The following is a 23,662-nucleotide window of genomic DNA, read 5'->3' on the forward strand; positions in this document are numbered from 1 at the left end:
TTCATTTCTTGTAAATTAAAACGGTGCACCATAGACATGTCTGTGTTCTCTGTCACTGGATTCCCTAATTTAAAAAAACCTCACAAGGCTGAATCTGGTCAGCAACAGAGGCTACAAAGTAGGGGGAAAAATACTTTAAACTGAGTTTAAGCAATCACTCATCTTGACACTGCCTTACAAAAGTGACTTTAAGTTAAAAAGGCCAAACCCCAAAGAGAAGAGTAATTTTCACTCTACTACTACTTAGTACTGCTATTTTCTACCAGCTAGAATCAGTACAAATAACAAATATATTTTTTTTGCCTTATTGACCCCTAATGATTTACTATCTTTTGAGAACAAAAAAAAAGGACAATTTCTCTCAAAAGAAGAAACAATGATTGAATTGTAACAAAACATGTTGACTGGCTTTAAATACTGCTTTCAATGTTCCCTTCATACACACAAAGCAAAAGATTTTACTAGTCGAGGTAATTATTCTTTACTCATGTTGTATACATAAATAACTGAGACTCAACATGGCTGAAAAACTATCAGTTACTTTGACGAATCTGATTGAAAACGTTTATTGTATTTCAAGTACAGAGAGGTATTAAAATAATGTTTTTAGCAAAAAAACTCTGCAGTAAGAAATTATTTCACAAGAGCGATGACTGGAAATTCTCAGGGTCGGAGTTTACCAGATATCAAGTACAATACCCACTAGATGCTTCCTGTATTTACTCATGGGAGATGCTTGGAGATTGTTGACCCATTGAGTATTGCAACATATGCTTTAAGGTTAAAAAAAAAAGAAATGTACTTTTATATAAAAAGAAGACTCCAAAACATTCCACAAGTTTTTATTTACAACCAACAGACTGAGGATGAGATCAGGATTTGATGAATCTCTTACACCAGAGAAGTTACACTGTGTTTCGTGTTTAACTTAACTAGGAGCAGGATCTTGAGGAGGATTTTTTGGGTTGAAACCTTCAACTAGTATCAAGTGGAGTGGCACAGGTTCCAGGACATGAGACAGGACAATGGGTGTACTGGTGGACAGGATCCACTTCTTACCAAAGCCTGTAGTGATAGGAAAGGGAGCAACAGTTTCAAACTTAAACATGGTAGATTTGGTATAAGGAAGAACTTTTTTATGATGAGGGTGGTGAGATAATGGCAGAGGTTGCCCAGAGGTGCTGTTGATACCCCATCATTGACTTTTGATTGGCTTTAAGCAAGCTGGTCTACTGGAAGGTGTCTCAGCTCATTGCGGGGGGGGGGGGTTGGACTAGATGACCTTTAAAGGTTCCTTCTAACCCAAACTATTCTATGATTCTATGAGTCTATGATTCTATGACATTAAAAACAATAGAAACAGAGGGCTGAAGGGTCCTGAGAAAGTCATATTGACAGCCTTCCTGTCTCTAGGCCGCTTCACTATACCTACTAAATTTCTGTTTATTAAGGATATGTAGGCAGTCTGTTCTTAAAGACCCAAATGACAGACTGACCATACCACTGGCAACCTTTTTCTAGTCCCTCCACCCTGAAAAACATTTGCCCTTATGTCTGAACTAAAATATCCTGGCTGCAATGTCTGCCCCTGGTAGACATAGAAAACAGGTTATTCCCATCTTATTAGTAACTCCTCAAATACTTGAGAACTGTTGTCATTCTCCTACTCCTATTCTTCCCTAATTAACCAATCTGAAATAATTCACCGTTTCCTTCAGGCCCCTGACATTCTGGTGGTCCACATCCTTCTTCATGTGCAACGTTCAAAACTAGCTTTACAACTGTTAAGCAAAGCAGAATTCCTTGCCAAGTCTTGCAAACTCTAATCCTCATAATACAGCCTAGCAGAAAGCGTAACTTTTTCTGCAATAACAAGCCATGGTTGACTCACACTCAGTCTTTGACCACTCAAAGCCTGAGTTACTACTGTACAGAACTGCTACCTAACCAGTTTTCCTGTCCAGCTGATTATTCCTGCTTCAGTCTGCAGCTGTTTTGGTTGACTAGCTTCCCATTTTTCCCATATTTCTAACTGAAGATCATTTCTTATTTTGCCCCTGTCCTCCATCACACTTACTTCCTCCCAGCCTGACACATATGTGAATTCGATAAGCATATTCCCTTTTATAAGCATCCATCCAGGTCACCAGATTCTCAATCTGTGCAGTCTAACTTGATACATTTTGATAGAAAATCACCCTATAACTCTGGTTTTACAACAAGCATTGCATGCACTTAGCTGCAGATCATTATAGAACACACTTTATTAATTTGCTTATGGGAATCACATAAAAAGTACTCTGAAAATCAAGACATCAGTGTAGATTCAAATCTACAGTTCTTCTCTAGCCATCAGGTATGTTGTGCTGTTGCAAAGGCAATCAGATTTTTGAGGGCTTTTTTTGTGATTTCTTGTTGCCAGTTATTCATTCCTATGTTATTTTTCAGGGATGTACAAATATATTTTTCACTATTTTTCCAGAAATCAAAATTAATTTGCTTAATAACGTCATACCTTCTGTTCTTCTCCCTCTCCTCTACTATGCTTGTCATTTTACAGCGTCCCTCTATCTTACCTAGCATCTGTAATTTTTCAAATACATTGATTACTGACAATGAGATTCTGTTAGCAAGATCTTTAAATACACTAAGACAAAGAGAGACTTGAGGTCAATTTGAAAATACCTGGCTTAAATACTCTACCCTTTTCTTAACTGAAAATGCACCTGGATAGTGCATTAGTTTCCTTAGTTTACTGATCTTGGATAGTGAATCTAGAAGGTACTGCCTTCTTGACACCTTTCAGTTTTCTCACTTTTCAGTTAGAGAACTATTTCTACCTCACATAATTAGTGGGCTTCTGGAGTGATGGGGGGATTTTTTATTTTGCTTGCTAGTTGTGTTTCATTTCAAGCTTGTGGCTTTCTGGTTTTGCTCCTATGTGTTTCTGTTACACTTTTATTCTCAGCCATAACAACCAGCCTAAAAGCTAACTTACTTTCTCCTTTCCTATAGGTTTGTTTCTTCAATTTGAGTGATTTAGCCAAGCTGGTTTTCCGAATACAGTTGCTGATTTTGCTTCACAGTGAAAATCTGTATTTGTGCTCCTAATATTAGCAACTCCTGTGAATTCCCTCTTTCTTTTTTGTTTACCTGTTATACAAGCCTCCCAGGTGACCTCCACCCTCCTCTTCTCCAAGTTCATTGAAGTCTGCATTCCTGACTTTTACGGGGTTCATATTGATTATACTCCTTGTTCTGGTCCTGCATATCACTAACTCTGCTATGTTATGGCAAGTCTCAACTAATGCTTACCCTGACCTCTTCAGCTAGTTGCAATCAGAACTAGAATAGCCTTATTGCTCTGTGTGAATGTCTTCAGAAAGTCTAGAAGGCTCATCTGTCTCCTGTGTGTTCATGTAGGTATTCACATTCACAGGTGAGGGAGAGGAAACAGAAGGTTGTGGCACAGGAACACTCCTTAAATTACACACCCTATCTCAAGAAGCTCAGTGTCTCATTGGATGGGTTCTCACAGAGAGCACATATGACCCAGGCAGACACAGTCACAGCACCCTTGATGGAAGCACTCTTCCACCCACCTGAAAATATGAGACCTTGTGTCTCCCCAGCCACTCCTGTGTCTAGGAGGGAATTTTTAGGTTAATCACATATGAGTCATATACTCTGGAATAGTCAAGAATGACTAGATGGAAGTTCTGCCTAGCAACACAGCCTGTCATGGACTCAGCTGTTGATGATACTGATATATTAAAAAATCTGTATCTAGGCACTTCTCTTTGCAGTTCACTCACTCCTCGGAGCACTTAAACTTCTCCTGGCCTCCTTGTAGCTGACTCCTGCACACAGTTACTCAACTTCCTACCATAATTGCTGTGGGCACGGTTTCAAAATGGTGCCTATAGGGCAGACAGGGGCTCTGAATGCAAACCCACTCTGAGATGGTGTGACAGCAGATCAGTCAGGACTGGTATGTTCTTTGCTCCCATCACATGACCCTGGTGAAGTAACCAGCAAAACTTTTCTTACAGCTCTCCTCAACTACACTCTTTCATTCAAGTGCCAGATTCACCAGAGGCTCTGATTTGCCCCAGACATTCTCTCCAAGACTGTCCCTTTACAGTCACAGCCACCATGTCATTGATTTTCCTTTTTAGAGACAGCCTGCTCCCAGAGCAGGATCAGACATGAGTCTTGGAAGGGGCACAGGAAAGCTTGCCCTCCTGTACAGAAAGGATGTGAAAGAACAGGAGGCTGAGACAGTGTTTTCCTATGTAGGGCAGGCCTGAGGCACAAGGACCATAGTGAAACACTAGCCTCACTTCAGGGAGGGTGCCCCATGTCAACAACATCCCTCACAGCTTCCAGTAGTTTGAGTATCTGTAGAAATAGCCTTCTAATAATCACCAGAGTCAAGAGACATATTGGTTGAAAGATGCTGGTAAAATGAGGACCTCCAACTCCAAGTAGTTGAACTATACTTATTTTAAATTCTGTTCCTACATCCAGATACATCTAGGAAACAGGCTACCATGAAGTAGTCACACTAGGAACACAACAAGCATGGTGCCATTGGTCTCAAACTGCCATTCCATTTGCAGGAGAGCACTGTGACAGAGTCCACAAAGCAGTTAGACATATCAGAAGTTTGAACAAGCTGCCCAGGGGGCTTCAGTGCCCTTGTAGATCACTGGGGTCTAAAAGGGCCCAGTAATATGAATCTCCATCAATGACTGACACCACCACCAACTGACATTTTTATAACTTTTCCTTTCTTCAATGACATAGCCAAAGCTGAAACATCCAGCTGCCAGACTGACATAATACTGCAGTCCAGAACCATGCAGAAGAGGCTCATTTGAAATCAGGATTCCTCCCTCACCTCAGCAACAGCACGAGCGCTTCCTAGAGAAACACAGACAACAGCACTCTGGGCTGAGTTCCTCATTTACACATCCTGAGAGCTGCATAAATCCTCAGTCTTCCAGCCCTATTTGGGCTTCCTTTCAGGCTTAGCCACAGCTAGTTCCAACACCTTCACCTCCAGTCCATGAGGCAGCTGACAAACAGGCTTCTCCCCTGAAGAAGCATGGCAGAGAGTAAATCTTCCACTGACTGCAAAGCATGGACAAGAGCTCCCAGGGACATTCTACAATGGCTTCAAGGTCCTCTTGCCATCACAAACAGGTTGATTTGCAGAAACCAATCAGCTTTATTATGCTTTCTCCTTGCTGTCCTGAGTCCCTGCAAAAAGTCACAATAAGGGGGTTCTCCTTTTCAACCTGGGCTACCTGGGCCCAAATTTTCCACTGGAAGTTATGCCTGAACTAAAAGATGAAGAATATAAGGAGTAGACAGTTAGACCAAGAGGATCTGTGAGAGCAAGAAACACAGGGCCTGCAGAAGCCTAATGGTAGTCAGCAACAGGCTTGCTGAAACACCACCAGGATGCAACTGGTGAGAGCCCCTTTGCTTGTGAGTTGGGGTGCCACCTTAATTGTTGCTACCAAATCAGATCTACCAAATATACAACATTACTTTCATCAAGCTGTCATTTTTATCACTTTCATATAAACAACAAGCATAAACAACCTGAGTCTGTAAATACTTGGCCCAGTCTACCCTCTCTGTGGCTGGTTGCTCAGACTGATTTTGGCAAGTTATTTGTGATGCAGTTTGGAGAAGTAGCTTACTAAGTGGGTCATTATAAAAAATGTGGGTGATAAACACTATTGCTGTCTTTTTGTGCTTTATTAAGTCACAAGCTCCAGCTGACAAGCAGCTACTTCTGCTAGATCAAAAGCAGGATCGCAAGCTATATAAGATATAAATATATAATATATAAATTCTCTGTATTTGAAGAATTTTGATGTAGACAATAGTACAACCCCAAATGGTAAACAGCTAAGAACAGTGACCCTTACTGTGAACTAGCCTCTAACATAGATAGTCTCAAAGGTATTATGTGAAATCCAGAGTAATGAAGATGGCTTTGGCATGCAAACTTCTGTAATGTTGCCTGGAAATTTTCTCTAGCATGGAGAATGATTTTTTTTTTTAATCTCAATCCAGGACAAGGGGGATCTGTAAAGTCAGCTGGATTGCTTTTCTTCTGCTAATAAAAAGTACTTGCTTTTTCTTCTGATGGTAGCAGGAAAAGATGCTTGCCCTGAAAAAGGAGTGTTACAATGGAAGCTGTAAGGGTAGCAACAAAGCGAGCAGACATCTCTTGTTTTAGGGTTTTTTCAATTTTACTTTTTCACTGTGAGAGAAGAAAGTCTTTCTATTTTAATCTTATCTATATTAGACAATGAGATCTGAAAATATAAATCTGGCTTCTAAAGCAACTTTGGGGAACATACCACTTATTAAAGAGAATGATATTAAACTTATTCAGTAGAGAGGGCCAGATACAAGTCCCACTAAAAATCAACATAGAGAAGTGAGATATTAAACAGGAGCAGGGACCATTCCCTTAGAGTCAGAGATATTTTCAGTGTCCAGAAGTTTCTCTGAAATAAAAAAAAAGAAAAAACTCATCTGAACTATTTGCTTCCCATTATGATACAGCCGTCCTTCATTTATTTACACAGCAACATTAGCCAGCTGATGCACAACCCTCTTCTATCAGCATTATCGCAGTCATTTCTTCAAGCACAGAAATACAGCTGGTTTATCCACATAATCAAATCAGTTCTAAAGAAACTGAGTCATTCCTTAGTAAGAGAAAGGACTGCTAAGTGGGAGTGGGCTACTTGTACATTTAATTCTTAAACAAGTGTAACCAATTAGTGCTTGTGTGAGCACCACTGAATTAAAATCACAGAGATAACTGTGTCTGAACACTTGTATGTCCCATGAGCAGGGGGTAAATCTCGCTTACGAGGTTTTAAACTCACTGTTACATTGAAATTAAGAAGAAATAAAATCATAGCATTCAGAGCTATTGTTTCAGGCTGTTTGCAAATTCTAGAGAGCATCATTGGAAGCGTTTGCCAGTGATCATGATAGCCACGTTTTTGGTAAATAAAATATTTCAGAGCAATAATAAAAATAAATACACTCATAAGAAGAATATCAGATTGCCAAAGCATTGTGACACAGCCAAACAAACTCGAGCTGAGATTGTGTAATCTCAACAATCGCTGTTGTTGAATTGCAGAATGGTTTTAGATGAGAAGTATTTCAGCTATTACCAAATTAACCTTATGCCTTTTATCAAGGGATTTCAGAAACCAAAAGAAACAGTAATTATCCTTGCATCTGTTTTTCTAAAGTGCTTCAGAGCTCAGTGACAAAATTCAGAAGAAACGCAAGACATGAACTTCTCACCACTCCTTCCACTCGCTGCACGTTGCTGCTTTATTTCAGTTCAGGTTTGTTGTTTGTTCGATACGAATGGAGTCCTTATGCAGCTGAATAGTAACATGACCAATATTGTGAGACTAAAGGCTGTCCAAAACAAGCACATCCCAGCATTCTCCTCCTTATGGGCACGGCTTCACTTAAGTCTTTCAAAACACTTGAAAATCACAATTGCAATAGTTATTCTACTTGTAATCATTTTAGGGACAGGTAGTGTTTAAGTTGCATCCAGAACTCCTAATTTGCTTCTTATAAATAAAAACAAACATTACAAACCCAAAAACCTTGTGCTGGCCACCCCTGCTGCCCTCTCTGCAGGCCTTGCTAAGCAAGTTGCCCACAGATCTCTGTCTGAGAAGGGAAGGGCTGTGGAAGGGCTGAGGGTTTTGTTTAGGTTCTACCTCTCCTGCTTTACTTGTCAGCTTGTGTACTGGCATGGAGGCCTTGCCACCTCTCCGATGCAATTGCCAGGTGTTGTGTCCCACCTGTACATTACTCCCTGTGGAAGCAGCGGGGAGCACTCTCCCTTGGTAGGCATGTACAGACTATGTTCAATGTGTACACATATGTACACAGTATCCATGTACCTTCTACACTGCGTAACACGGTACAGTATGTACACATGAACACACTGTGATACATATACAGGATGTAGTGTGTACACTGTGCACAGCATGTACGAAGTACAGTGTGTACACATATGTACATATTGTGATACACAGTACGTACATTGTGCACACAGTATGTACACATATGTACAAACTGTGATATGTACACAGTGTGTACAGTGTGTACACATACGTACACAGTGTTTACGTACAGTGTAGTGCACAGTGTGTACGCAGTACAGTATGTACATGTATAGACAAACTGTGATTGTACCCAGTATGTATGTACAATGTACACAGTGTGTACTCACCGCACTCTGTACACATATGCACAGTGCGCCCCAGACGCAGGTCTCACGGGGCACAGACGACCCTCTGCCTGGCCGGGAAGCCGCGGCCCTTCTTCACGGGCGTCATCCCGGGATCAGGCAGCGGGACACGGGTCCTACCACCGGGAGCCTTACTCCAGCCAGGCCGCTGGTGGGCGGGTGGGAAGCGCCCGAGACCCCCTCCCCTCTCGGTGGGACCCTTCCCTGTGGCCGCACGACGCCCACACACAGCACCGGGGCCGCCCGGCCGCGCAGGGCGGCTCTCGGGGGGCGGCCGCTCTCCGGGCTGGGCGGCCCCGCGGGTCTGACGCAGGCGGCGGGCGGGCAAGCGGGAGGGAGGAAAAGAGGGAGGAGCCCGTGATGGCTGGTGCTGTCGCCGTCGCGCTGTCCCTCGCTGCGCTCCCGGCCACCGCCACCGCTCCTCCGCTGTCAGCTCCCGGCCGCCGCGCCGCCGCCATGGCCGAGGAGGAGACCTCCAGCGAAAGGTGAGAGGAGCGGGACCGGGGTGACCCCCGCCGTCCCCACGGGTGTCCTGGGCGGCGGGAGGAAGGCTGACGGGGCGCCCGAGCCGGGCCGGGCCGCCACAGGCGCTGCTCGCCCGCCTCCACCCGCCGCTGGCCCGTCCTGCCGCGGCGCCTGCCGCGAACTGCGGGGAGGAGACGGCGGCCGGTCTGTGTGCCCGGGGCTGGGGGACTCCCGCCTCCCCTCCGCGCTCCGCTCCGGCCCCACCGCGCTCTTGCATCGCCGCTCGGGCGCTCTCCCAGCGTGAGGGCACACTGCCTGCCATGTTTTCCTGCCGCCCAGCCCGCCCTCCTGCCACGGCTTCCCGTGCGCGGGGATGTCTCCTCGCACGGGCAGGCTCCTGGGAGGGTTTGCCGGCGGCTCCCTGCGAGCCCCGTGTCCCCGCTGCTCGCCCTCTGCGCTGGAGCAACGCCGTGGCCGGCCAGGTGTTGTCATTGCTCACCTGCCTGCAGGTGTGTGCCTACGCATTTCTCTGCCTTCTTTGCTTTGGCGTGTGTGCGCACTCCGAGTGTCATCCACCCTTCCCTTTGCGCCCCGGAGGCCACACGTCTGTATATACTGTTGGCCCGTGCTTCTGTGTGCCTTTGGAGCTTTATCTGTGCACACAGGTACCCTATCTTCTCATTCCATCAGTTCTATATGTTCACTTTGATGTAGAGCAGACAGTAAGCTTGTCAGCCTTTCTGTGTCATCATTCTGTACTTGATACAAGTAGGAAATGAGAGCACAATCTATAAATTACAAACATAAGCTGTTGTTCTACCTTTTCCCTTTTCTAGTACTATATGCTTATCTCATCTCTAGCTGTCCCGGTGAACTTCCCTTTCACTATCCCAAGGCATTCACATCTACCAAAATGTCTTTTCTGGCATAAGTTATCCTGCCCCTGTTCCTAACATATATCTCTAATACTTGTTTGTAAAGACTTACACCCTCGATATATGACTTCGTTATAGCTATTAGTCATTCTTCTGCCTGAAACTGTGCAGTTCCTTACTATATCTTTTGTCTGTGTACATTCAAATGGTTCCGTACAAGTTACCAACCAATGGTCTGTTCTTCAGTTCATATATTCTTTGCTCACATATGCCTTCTCATACCTAGTCCTTCAGTGTATGCTTTGTTTTTTGTTATACACTTCAGCTTTCATTGCGGACCCATTCTTATACCCTTCCATTGCCCCCAAATACATTGTTTGCCCTCCTTTATCCCACTACAGAATAATACAGTCATCCTATATCTGAGACTGTTCACTAAACATAGTTAGTATGTCTGCTGGTCACTTATCTCCCACTTTGTTCCATCATTTTTTATGAGTCTAGTCCAAACATTGCTCTATCAGAAGATATCTAGCAGTGCCTTTGTCACACATGTGCTTTATCTCCTCTGTCAGATGTGTAAATAGGCTTTGTATGCATTGTTTACGTGAACTTTTCGTATTTCTCTATGCTTTAAATATCAGGTGGTGTATCTCATTGCCAATTGCCTGGCCCTCAAAAACCCATTTCTTGCCATGTCCCTTCTTGCATAATGAAATCTTATGTTATTTTAAGAAATCCCACCTAAAATTCTTTAGCTACTTGCATGGAAATCATGCTGTGCATTCATGACTTCGTAATTAAGGATGTTACTGTTTGCATGTTGTCATGTTATATGTCTGTTCTGTTATTTTTCAAAACTACCTGCATTCTCAGTCCTGTTCTACTTTTAATCCTTTTTCTAACTTAGGACTTTGATATTTCATCTTACATTTTTTCCTGCTCTGCCAGCTCAATCTGACCAGAACTGGACTATCCATCTTTTCCAAACTCCAAAGGCTTCTCTTTCAAAGCACTATGCAGTTTTGTCTACTCTGTAACTCTGCTCTCTCGTCCTTTCCTCAAAATAGCTTTTCAAAATAATCTTCTCCCTCCCATCTCCACCTTCTGTGACATTACCCATTTGAAACTACAGTCCCCTTCTTGGTTCTGTGTTTTTTTCTGACTTGTTCGCTTTCGTAAAATACAGGCAATTTGTAATGCTTCTTGTTGCTGGTTGATGGGTTTTCTAAGTAAGAGAATTAAAATAGCCCTGCCTCAACCTGTTTTGTTTGTATGTTCAGTCACTGCATTAGTCTGAACTGTATCAGCTGTCTGGTTTTATCACATAGAATGCTGAGTGCTGCTGAGATGGTGCCAAGCACCCTCAACTTGAGTTGCCTGTCAGGATTGCAGGATTGTAACACTAGTTGATCTGGACATAGGGTTAGGAATAGTAGGCTGAATTTTCAAGAGGATTATTGCAAGTTTCTCATCATACTTTACAAAACTGGACAGCTTTTAAAGGGTGTTGATTTTCAGAACTTCTGAGCAATCAGGCCATTTGATGTGAAATCTTTCAGAGCAAGCCCCCAATTCACTAAAGACTTCTAAGAACAAAGTCTCATCATCTTTTTCCATGAAAATGCATTAGCTTTGAAGTGCATGAACTTTTCAGAAAGTGCATTAGCTTTGAAATGTTAGCACTTTTATTGGTCTGTTTCTAACAATAATCAAAATTAGCATTTCTTTATCTTTTGAAGTTGAGCAAAGCTCAGTACCCAGAGGAAATTGATAAACAAGAGAAATATGTTAAATATTTTTTGATTTAGAATGCCGTGGCAGTGAGAGGAAGAATTACAATATACCATCAAATCCCTAGATTAAATTATGAGTGACAGGTGTATTCAAAGAATAAATACAAAGTTTATCTGCTTTGCAAAACAATAACGTGACTCAACTTGTTATGCAACGCACTCTCTTTGTTGCAACTGTGTAAAAGCATGGTGAAAACAGAATAACATTGGCTCGGTTACTTTCTGGAAGATCTCAGCTGAAAAATATTTTTATGACCCTTTCCCAACTTTGAATGAGAAGTTTAACTAGGCAGATGTTTTAGTATTCATAATGCCAATGATTACTTGGTTAGCATGTCACCTGCTAGTGATTTCCAAACCTGTTTGCAGCCTCGGACCTTCTGTGTGTAAGTTTTAGATGGAGACTTGTGCCTGTGAGGCAAACAGCCTAGCATAAGTCTTTTGCCAGTATTGAATTCGCTTACATTCCATCTGGATGCAGCCAGACTGCGTATGGCTTACAATAGAACCAGGAATAGCAGCTACCAAATGTGTGTATGTATCTACGGGATAAAAATCCCCAAACCACAGTCCTTGGGGTTTTTTTCCCCTCTGAGATAAGTGGAATAGCTTTCTTTGAAACAAAAGTTTTAAGGGATCTGCACTTACAAGCTTGCATCAAATTGCTTGTGAGTGGCCTGTATTCTTACAAAATAATGGCTTGGAGTAGTAGGTAAAAATGTACACTGCAAACACCAGTGTTCAGAATTATTTTTGTGTTATCCTTCAAGCTTGTTTGTATTACAGAACTTGTTATACAATTTTGACGTGAACTTTTTCACTGATAAAAGAGGAATAGTTTACTAGGCTTGATAGAGCCTATGTGTACTCCTTACTACTATGGTTTATGAGGATATCATAGTGGTGTGTTAAAGCATGATCTTACAGCATGAAGGGACGCTCTCGACTCAATTTTTCTTGATTTTTTTTTTTTTTTTTTTTTTTCTGCTTACATCAGCTGGGTTTTAAAGCAAACTGAGTGGGTAGGCTGCTGAAAGCAGGATTCTGCTTACTTTTCTTTGTGAAAGGAGTCTCTTTCCTGCACTTTCATATAGTGCAGGACATTTTAAAATGTCACCATTTTTAAAGACTGAGTGAGACATAAGTGCAGTGTGGTAAGCACATGTAGGAAAAGGTTAAAGGACATTTCCTTCCTCTTTTCTGAATCTGTCATTTTCTCTGGTAGGGTTGTATCTGTCATAGCTTCAGTGCTTAATGCCTTTTGTGTTACATCCATGAGCTCATCTGAAAGTATTTGTGTGAGCAGGTTTTCAGGCATTTATAGGATTGTTTATAATGGCTTCCTGTACTTATATGTATCTTCTCATTCCAGTGGCAGAAGAAAGGTGCTCATGACCCTACTTTCCAAGTATCAAGCAAAGACACTACTGCAAAAGTTGCCAAATAGGGTTAGGGTACCAGTGAAGGGAGTCATAGCCCCCGTGGAAGTTAAAGTGGAGCCATAAATCCAGAGGAGTGACTAGGTGTGGGGTTGCCATAGTGCTGGTGACTGTGAGTCATTGGAGAATGCAAACTTCAGCCATTCTTGCTTACATTTGGGTATATGCAAAGTGTTTTAGAACCTGATGGGGGCTGGTAGGCCCAGTTAGAGACCTACCCCTCCGAAAGGGACAGCTTTCAGAGGTTCTCTGACTATTCTGAACTTGTATGGGAGAATCTGAACAGCTGTTCCAACAGATAAATTGTTAAAATGTCTTTTCTCTTATATAGTGGTTTATTAAGATTGCTTGCTGAGAAAATTTTGATTCTTATGTTTCATAACTTTTGAGTATTTACTTGCAATTCTGACATTCTTTCAGGATAGTTTTTTGTACATGATTTGCATTGACAGCCAGAGAGAAGAGGGCATGGGAGGAAAGGTGAGTGTCTGCGTTTGCATTGGCTCTGAAAGATCCAGATGAGAAGCTGAGCAGCAGGAAAGAGGTCAGTGGAGAAGAGAGATTTGTGAGTCAGTAAAGCTGTGTAAGGGAATGAGGTCAGTCTGGAATAAGGTTAAGAGGGGAAAAGGAGGATTTTAAGTGACAGCAAGAAAACACGGTGAGGAATGGCAGAGGAGGAAGGTGCTATGAGTCTGTTGTGAAGAAAGCTCAGGATAATAGGAGACTACAGAAAGAAGGGGAAGGTACAGGCATAAAAAAGCATTCTCTGAAAAAAGGTGCAAGAGCGCCTATTGCCATTGAGAAAGTCCGCTCATGTATTGAAGTAAGGGATGAGAAGGGCAAAGAGAAAAATAAAGAAATGGGGTGGGTTAGTGTTCCAGCAGACTCTTGTAGAATTTTTTTTCTTGGTTGCATTTACTAAGTGTCATACCGACACTAAAAGCTTATTAATTATATCTCTACCTTTCTACAAGGAGACTTTTGATGCAATGACTTTATAGACTCATTTAACTTCTTAACTATTTTTAAGACTACTTGTACTTCCTTGGCATCTAAAGCATTTGTGGTGTAAGCATGTACAGGAAAGAGTCTGTTATCAAAAGGGTTGTGCGTTTTTAGGTTTTCCAAGAAATGGAAATGAAGCTAGGTAGACCAAAATGTTGAATACCAGTTCTTGAATTTTGACAAAGGTAACTGTCACCATAGGTGACTTTGATAAAGGAATACAACGTAGAAGTTGCTCTAATGCTCTGCACTGAAACAACCTGTCTTCAATGTGTATTCATGCTCAGGTACAAGTGGGGTTTATGTACAGCATATTTGGAGCTATCATGGGCCTTAGATAGCTTTTTATCTGTATTCTTATGTGGCTCCTTATGGAAGAATGAAAATACCCACATCCTATTTAAGTTGTGATCTAAATTGTGTATAATATACTACAGAATATAAACAAAAGATAAGCAAGGTAGAGTGTGGTTGGGCAGTGGTGCAGATTGGTGAGAAGTGCCTGTTACATGCATGCTTTGCTCTAATCCAGTTTGATGGAACTTGGGGATGTTCTGAAACACAGGCTGCTGGCATGGGAAGTATGAGAAGGCTGACAAGGTTTAAGCAAGGTTGAGGCTGCTGAAGAGCAGCAGGAATACATCAGTCAGTGTATGAATAAAATGAAAGCAGTAGAAAGTTAAATAACGTCTGAAGGGCACCAAGTGTAAGTTTTCATTTCCTTAATTTTATTTATGCTTTTCTTCACAAATTCTTGCTGCAATGTGCAGCGTGTTGTTTGTAAAAACTCTTCAAAGCTGTGGCAACGCCAAGTTCTATCAGGTGGGATTTTACTGTGGAGGAGGCAGAGGGATGTAGGTCCTCTGTGGAACCAAACCCCTGTGTTAAACATGTGATCTCTGTCACAGGGTTGAGTAGTTTTAGAGAGACTGTGCAGCTTCCCCCTTTCTTCTCCCCTGCACCTGCATCTTTATCTCTGTATTCTCTATTCTTCCATACTTGGTATGTAGTTGCTAATGTGTTTTTTTTCCTCTGGATTGTTTTTTATTTTAGTGATTAAATAAGAATATAGAACAATGAGTCCTCAGGAGAGATGGCAAGAAGTAATGGAGGGCTTGCTTCACTGGGTACTATTAGCAGTTAGTGGACCTTAAAGTTTTCATGGGGAAATGCCTGTGTGTTAAACAGTGTGTTGCAAGTTTAGGAGGAACATAATTTCTTCAGATGTTCCTAAGCTTGTTAGGACTAATTAATTCTCTACTCTGTAGTATAATTGTGGCCTGACTTTTACCTGACTGTGGAGAAGACTTTGTGATATTTTGGAGGACAGGACACTGCCCTTGTTTGTAGCTTTGGAACCTGCATAGCAGTGAACAGTAACAAGAGTAAGTAATAGCTGCGTGACCACGCACATGGTTTCTTTGTTGTTGCACTCATGCTGAATGGTTTCTTGCATTAGGTGCTACCACAGCTACTTTGTAAGCAATATGAACATTACAGATTGCAGGCTTAGTTGACAGTGCACGGATAAAGTTCATTCTTGTGGGACGTGTTGAAAAAGCGCTTGCTTTGGAAGAAGGAGGGCGGAAGAAATTACATAAGCGTATGAAAAAGATACATATGGTTAAAACAAAAAGAAGAAAGGCAGTACTGGGAGACAGAGAATGTGGAGGGAGCTGCAGTGATGCAAGGTATATGGCAAGGTGTACCTATGTCTGAGGTTCAGCATGGGAGAGAGCAAAATTGTAGGTCCTCTCCTCTTCCTGAATGCGCCGGTTGCTCAAATGAATTTACATAAATATGGTAACCTTTAATATCGCTAAAATAGTCAGAAAATGCTCATTGGTTAGGGATTCACATTCATTAGGTACATGTCAGGTTAATTTTGATAAGTGATAGTCCTCTGTAGGACTGTTAATATAAGTAGAGACAGTAAGAAAATTTGCTCCTGATTTTTTGCATTAATTCTGATGTTGAATGTTCTGAATACAGAGTTCAAGATGCAGTAAGTACATGAGGAATGCATTGCTTTCACCTCTGCCCTGATGTAGAGCAATATTCTGCAATACCTTATCATGGGTTCTTTGTTGGAATGGGGCTGATGTGCATTACACTTCCTAGAAATATTATGCAGAGGTTTTCAAAACATTCTGGTTTAATGTTACTGAAGTATTCCAAGAGTTTCACAACATGTTATTGCATAGAACATCTTGGCTCAAAACTCCTCTAAACAGAACTTTATGGGCAGGGTTATAGTGTCATCTAGGGGGGAAAAAAAATATTGGTGTCCTTTTTAACTTGTTCACAATGATTTCATCCAGTTTTTGTCTCCTCATGAAGTTGGTAAACAGACATTTGTTAAAGAATTGAGGGGGTTTTTCCACACCATATTCCTAATACTTCCCTCTAGATCTTACCTGTTTAGTATGCTCCTCAAGGTCTTTCCCTGAGGGTTGCAACGTTTTGAGTCTGTTCATGCAGTGAAAGTGAAACATGGAATATTTTTCTTCTCCTGATGTTTGTCTGCAACTGCCAGAGCATTTTGTCCTAGGAACATCTCATTCAAATTGTGGTTGCTGCATCTGATTTCTACTGTACATGCAGAAGCTTTGTCCCTGGATATACAGCCTTCACAACAACAGTTACTGTACGTGGGCTCTGTATGCCTGAATGATTCTGACTATATTCACTGTTCTCAGAAGAAGTATTAAAGAACATGCTGCACTTTAGGGACAGGAATGAAGGACTGCAAGGATTCCTAAAATTGGTTGTGCTCTTGAGGTTCTAGTGAAACAATATCCTGAGCCTGGTTGCAGAAACATCCCTGCCTGGTTAAAAGCAGACTTGATGTCATGATTATATGTTACTGTCTGTCAGTGGCAGCTCTGACTTGAAAGCTTGTTGTCCTCCACCTTGACTCACTAGGTCTTTTTTTCCATCTTGTTAGCTTATAGGTCTGCTGGTTAACTTTGTGGCTTCTCTTTAGCTGAGTCTCCATAATTATCTGGGTTGAAATATAGTGTCTTTTAAACCTGTATCATTTCACAAGTCTGACAGAGAGAGCAGCCAACAAATAGTTGAACTGGCAAAATAGGAGTGGTGTGCTGTTGGATCTGATAGGATCTCCTGGCAGTGAGGATGGCCTGAGATTCAGGCATTATGTCACCCAGTTTACTACATATTAACACCAGCAGGAATAAAACCACAGAAGTAGGGTGCTTCTCAGAGTTGAACTGACACGCAGACTTCTCCGTGTGTTTTATCTTTCTCATTATAAAAATTGGCTTTCCCTGAATTAACAAATCAACACTGAATATTAACTCTAGTCAACTACTTCTGTCAGAAGTTCAATTCTAATACATGTTTATTTGCTGCATCTTGCTCTCAGTTTCATGCAGAGCATGCTGCTTTCACATGATAAATATATTTTTCTAATTTTCTAAACTTTACAAATTTGATTAGGAAATTTGAGTCTTCTTTCACGCTGACCAGTAATACTTTCTGTCATTTGCAATTAAATGTGTTTTGCTTTATAGTTTTTACTTCATTCTATAATTAATAAAACCTCTCTGTTATATTGTTATATATTCTTTGAACAAAAGGTGCATTTATCTTAGTCATTAAGAATGTGGTTTATTTACTTATTTATATTCTTTACATTAAACTGTTCTGTACCCCAGTTTTTCCTCTCGTAGCTAGATTTCTGCTTTAAATTGGTACCAAGCTTGAATGTGTAATTTTCATGGATTTTAAGTGATTACAGTTGTTGAAATGCTAAAGAGACTTCTGACTTGTTCAAAACCATATAGAAGAACTTAAACCTGTTTATAAAATTTAATCCACAGTTATTAAGTAACATCCCCTTTTTAGCGTAGTACCTTATGTGTTTTAAATTTCTTATCACTATTAGTCTTAGATAACAGAAAAATGTTATCAAATTTGATTCAGAGATATGTAGTTCCACTATATAACAATTCTAAAACTTTCTTGATTTGAAAATAGTTGCTTCTTCTTTATCTCCTCAGTTTTAATCTACCGGAGTTATAGAAACATGTTTTCTTGTTTTTTCACTCACTAGTTTGAAATAGACTTATTGCATTTTTCTCCAAGCTATTTTTTTTTCCCAGTGATTTGTTAAACAACCTATCGTCAAGAGGAATTTTACTCCCCTGGGAACAAAGAGGGAACAAGATGGAACTTGGATATAGTGATACTGGAAAGAAAAATATTCTCCTTTACTTAAGTATTAGGGGTTTTTTTTGCCATGGTAATGTTGGTGTTAACTGTTAACAAAGAAGTGTTAATTCTTGCCATAATCAATCATATAAACAGCACGCAGTATCCTGGTGTTGCAGGCCATTAAATTAATGAGATGGGAAAGGAAAAGTTTATTATAACTTAACTCTATGTTGGATAGAAATGAGCCAGATGTAAACCTGCTACTTTTCTCTGACCTTTTGACACAGAAAGCCCTGTTTGATTGTGTCATCTTTGACTGTTTCTTTTGCTTTGTGTTGTTTCAGGTTATCACCTTTAAAATTGAAATTTAGTAGCCAAAGTTGGTGGTGTTGATGGTGGAAGAAACCACATCCTACTTACCTCTTAGGCTTTATGTAGATTGCTGCTGAGTAAAATGCAGAAAGATTCAGTAAACAGACTTCTTTCTACTGTTCCTTTTAAAAAACAGAAAGAAAAAAAAGATAATGTAAAGGGTAAAAGGGTATCTCCATTTCACTTAAGCATCCATCCATCCTGTGTTGACTGTAGAGTGTTCCTAGAGCATTACTGTAAAACAGTTTTATTTTTAAAATTGGCACTTTGCTGTAAATTTGGTATGTTGACCTCATACCCAGTTATGAATACCTGATGCTCTTTTTCACTCCTCCTTTTTTGCCCATTCTTAGTATTTCTATAACAATTGAAAGGGCTGAGTGAGTTGCAAAGTAACATGGTTAAGTGTTTTTATGTGATGAGATTTATGTGAGACCTGAGAAAAGTGAGCCTTATGTTGCTTATATTTAGATTTCAACACGTTGGCAATTTTCAATTCTTTTGCTAGCACAGTATTTCAAAAATGCTTTATGCAGAAACAAGAGGGGGGAGTCTGAGCTGTCTTTCCATTATCTGACCCTTGTTTTTTCTGTTACAGTGTAAGATTCGCTTAATTTGGGGGTAGCTCAAATTGATGGGTACTTATAGGTACCTTGCCAGCTGGATGACCTTGAAAATCCCAATGCCATTTCTCTTGGTGCTGGGCAGAAACAGTACCAAGTTCTCTGCATTAATTTGTTTTTCTTTCCTTACTTATAAATAGCTGAAATTAATTCTGAGAGTCAGGAGAGGAGAGGGTTAGGGTTTTTGAGAGATCAACTTGATTCTAATAAGATTTAAGGGTAAAGGGTAAAGCTTGAAGTGCTTTACCAGTGAGTTCACTCAGTGTTTAAGCTTTTTAAGGTTTTGAGGTTGTTCCCTAGCTAAAATCTTGGTAGTTTACAATATGGCTGCAAAAATTCAGTAAAAAATATTAAATATGCTCATCTTCTGAGAGCAAGACAAACAGATCGACAGCTCTGTTACTCATGCATTCAGTTACTTTCCTGTAACCCTTTGTGAGTTATTGTGCAATTGTTGTATACCCTGAGCTCTGGCTTCCCTACTGATGAAGTTTTTAAGTCCAAATAATTCTTCACGACAGGAAAATCTATTCTCTGCACTTCTGTCACTCTAGTGCATGGCTTTTGGTCTATACTGGGAGTTTTGATTACCGTACTGACTTCAGAATTCTTAGTTCAAAGCAGAATTTATATTCAGCACTGTAGAAAGGTCTCTGCATGTCCTGTCTCAGTGGGTCAGTGATTTTTGACAAATCATCAGGTAGCAAATGGTAAGGCTTTCATTTTTTCCGACTTAGGGGAGTTCTATTGCTTTTTTTGCAACCTGTTTGGAAAACCCACATTTTTTTGGTTTGCTGTTTTGCCACACAGGCTTTCCACAAATTATGACAGCTAGCTCTGCAACGGTGGTGTATGTGGAAAGGTGCCTCCATCAAATGATTTCAGGCTTAATACATCTTGTAAGCCATGCATTCATATAACTCTAATGTAAGTAAGTTGTAAACTTGAAAAGTGAGAGAATAAGCTCCATTTCTGTACATTTATATCTCCTAGACAGAGTTATAAGCAAATTCTGATGAATGTTGCGATATGGTAGAGCTTCCATTTTTAAAATCCAGATTAGAGACCAGAAATCAGAGAGACTGTTCATCTGTTGGAGTACATGCCTCAGTGTTAAAATAGATATTTCAATTCTTCAATATTATCTAAGCTTTCATGAGCTTTTTGTGGAGTATGTCAAATTTGTAACTGGCTACAGATCCATCAGTTGTCTTGCCTGTAATCAATTCTCACCAAGCTGAATAGGGTTAATGTAGCTGATGGAATGGTACTACCCAACTTACCTATTTGCCTCATTCTTCATCGGGTTTGACCTAATTAGTGGAGGTGGATGGGTGGGTCAGGTTCGCTGTGCCTCTGCCTCCACTTGATTCTCAGTTCTTTTGAAAGTTACCCTCAGGCAATTCAAGCTGTGCTGTGACAGCAAGTTCTTGATTCAAATTAACAAATTAACATTCAAGCAGCTAAGGAAAAACAGTGTTATGCTTAGGTACATTTAACACAATATTCAATTATTCTTTTCTCATTAGATGTCTAAATATAGTAATAACTATTTGTTTTTAATTATTTTTTTATTATTTCTTTTTATCCTTTCTTATGCATGCAGTGAGAGGCACAGAACACTTGCTCCAGCAAGCCAACTTGTTAGGTCTTGCCTGCTGGTTTAGCCCTTGTGCATAGTGGTTGTAGCTCCAGGTTGTTCAGATATTTGTGTCCCTTTTGTTTGCATCATTTATTACTTTATTGGTCATCAGCATAGGCTGCTGATGGTCTCCACTAATCTTCTAGTCCCACATTAATCACCTAGACTTTCTCTGTGTCTGAGGTCATTTGGTGGGTGTCTCTGGGGCTTTCCCTTACCTTCTGGTCTCCTTCCTGAGATATGTTGCAAGGAGTGGGGAGTTCTGTTGGCAAAGAGAGTGACTTCTTTGAATGCCTGGCAGGCCAGCAGGCCCCCCACCTGCTGGCCTCTGATTTTTCCAGCCTCTGGTACTACAGACTTTTTCAGGTGGCTGTGAAAACTGTAACTGACCTCAAACAGAAGACGGAGGAATCATCCTATGCAATGCTTAGCCCTACTGGTTATTGCTTATTTTACCATGGATGTGCATGCTGGCTTATGTTACTACATGGCCACAAACACATGGGTTAAATTCCACCAGTTATGTGCCTTGGTAATTTGATGTGTAACACCCATAAGTACAATTAGTATAAAAATGATAAAAATTTGGGCTGTCAGTTGCCAGATTTATTTCACACTTTTTGATATAGCAAGCAGCTAAGCCCAGTGGTTCTCTTAACTCCTCGAAATACAAGATTCTGCTGTTGACTTTTCTTTTTGTAAAAAGACAGATGGGAACAGAGTGTCAGGGAAGTGGTGGGTGATGAGAGTAGAGTGGGGTCTGTCTCTTCTGGCAGTTGGTAGCTCACTTACAATGTGAAACTGCTGCTGAAATCTTTAGTTTTCTTTCGTAACTCATCTCCATTGCTGGTGAACACACTATCTTGAAAGGTCCATTGCTTCTTTTTTGACATTATATAGTACTTACAGCTTTATATCACAGAAATAAAAATGATAGACCATGTAATTGGTGTTCTTGTGTGCATTTAGAAGACACATTTAGCACAGATGTAGAAAAGAAATGATACAACTGTAGTCTTCCAAAGCTATCAGAAGAATGATTTAAATAGATGATATAGTTGCTTATTCTCCATATGTGGAAAACATCTAGCAATGTGGTAAATCATTTTTGGAAAGATGGAAACAAAGGATTAAGTCTTGAATACTTCAAAGCTAAATATTTTCTTTCTAAAATAATCTTTCTAGAAAGTGCTTGTTTTTTGACAGAAAGCCTTCATCATTGCTCTTTTAGTTCAGGAAGTAAAAAATGACAGAATTGCAAACATAGTTTTAATTCTAAATATTTCACCTTGCTGATTGTGTTTGTCAAACTATACACGTACTCAGTGTTTCTTCTGAATTAAAGTCTCAGTATTTGTAAAAAGTACTTGTAACTAACAAGAGTGAGCACCTGTGTTACAGCTTTCCCATTCTGTGACAATTTTCTAAATAATTTCCCTGAGTATCCAGGTGCCTCCCTAAAACTGAGAAATATAACTGGGACTGTGAAATGCAGATGACATTTTTATTTCACTGCGGCCATATCTCTGCACTGTTTTCATATTGACGTGTTGCAGCTTTACATTTCTATAAATAAAGTCTTTAAAGTATTCTCTTTGTTAAATCAGTGGTTTTGCTGAGAGGAAGCAGTTCATATAGTTTCAGCTTGGGGAAAATAGTGACTGGACTTTTTGCTTCTGACCTAGGAGTTAAGAATGAAAATGCATAGTTGAGCACATAACTAACAGAAAGTTTGACTCAGAAGAGTGGTGATCTAGCTGTTGTTTAATAATTTACCAGAGTAATTCATAGCATTGGACACAATTAGTGTTATTGTTAAACTCAGATTTCACGGTTACTTGGGTATGAAATTACTTTTGGTTTGTCCTAGCTTTAACCTCTTAAAAATCTTACTTTTAAATAAATGCATAGTTTAATGTGGAAGCAAAACAGTAGGATGCCTATTCCTGTAAGAAGCTAAGTTCCTTTATTTCTTAGATTGCATGAGGACATGGCATGGAAGGACATACAATCATCCCTTCCCAGTCTGTCAATTATAATGTTTATAACAATTCCCATGGTCCCTCATTATAACGAATCCCATGGTCTGGTGGGTCAGGAAGGTTATTTACAGGACAGCCAGACCTTAGAGTAGAGGAGTAAAGAATACTGAATAGCAGTGGGCATAGGTGATTGGATGATTCATCCTTTTTGGTCAGGTATCATTTGGGTTGGGGGTTTTTTATGTCCCCTAATACATTTGTATGAATCTGAACAGTGCTTCTCGCAGTTGCACTGTGCATCCCCAGAAAACCTTGCATGTGGTATCATAAATTAGTATCTATGCAGCTGGAGGATGTCTGCCCCTTAAAATGTGGGAAGATCCTCTGGATAAAGAACTAGGGGGAGCAGATCTTTAATTTATTATTGATGTGTTGTGCACTCTGAAAAACTGGACATTAGTAACCTAATAGTCTTTTAGTTGTTGTATAACTAGTACTCGCAGTGTTCAGTCCTGAAAATTCTGTGACTTATTGGAAAGCAGTTCAGCATAGGAAGAGTGCTAGAGAAAGTTGATTGTGAGTTTGGTGACCTATCATCTTACCTGTGAGGAATGGTCTGGGGTCCTGCATTAGCAGCCTTTGCACTGATGGTGTGAGCCACTTCAAAACCAGGTGTGACGTGGAAAAAGAATATTCCGTGGTAAAAACAAGGGATAAGTTAGCACCCAGTAAAAGCTGTACCAGATTGCTGTGTCCTTTTCAGCACTGTAGGTGAGGCAGTGCTGCTAGCTGAGTCATTCCCCCTGCTCTCATGGTCAAGCTAGCACTACCAAGATAGTAACTCACAGCTGGAAAAGCAGCTTCTGTTGTGGGAATTGCAGGTTTATTTTCCTCTGGGACTTTGTTTCTAAGTTTGTAATTAAGGTCCTAGATTTTTTCTTTGCTAGGATAGACCTGCTTA

The 23,662-nt window shown here is 40.5% G+C and overlaps 1 protein-coding gene across 1 annotated transcript in view; it reads left to right on the forward strand.

Moving 5' to 3' along the window:
- Positions 1-8,635: 8,635 nt before the first annotated feature.
- Positions 8,636-23,662, forward strand: part of ABHD5 (abhydrolase domain containing 5, lysophosphatidic acid acyltransferase) — a 29,935-nt gene continuing 14,908 nt past the window's right edge. The window contains exon 1 of the mRNA XM_032697818.1: positions 8,636-8,808. Coding sequence (XP_032553709.1) covers positions 8,684-8,808 — 125 coding nt within the window. The 5' untranslated portion in view covers positions 8,636-8,683. The remainder of the gene's footprint in view (positions 8,809-23,662) is intronic.

Source organism: Chiroxiphia lanceolata, chromosome 1 (genome assembly GCF_009829145.1).
Source record: "Chiroxiphia lanceolata isolate bChiLan1 chromosome 1, bChiLan1.pri, whole genome shotgun sequence".
Classification (NCBI taxonomy): Eukaryota; Metazoa; Chordata; class Aves; order Passeriformes; family Pipridae; genus Chiroxiphia; species Chiroxiphia lanceolata.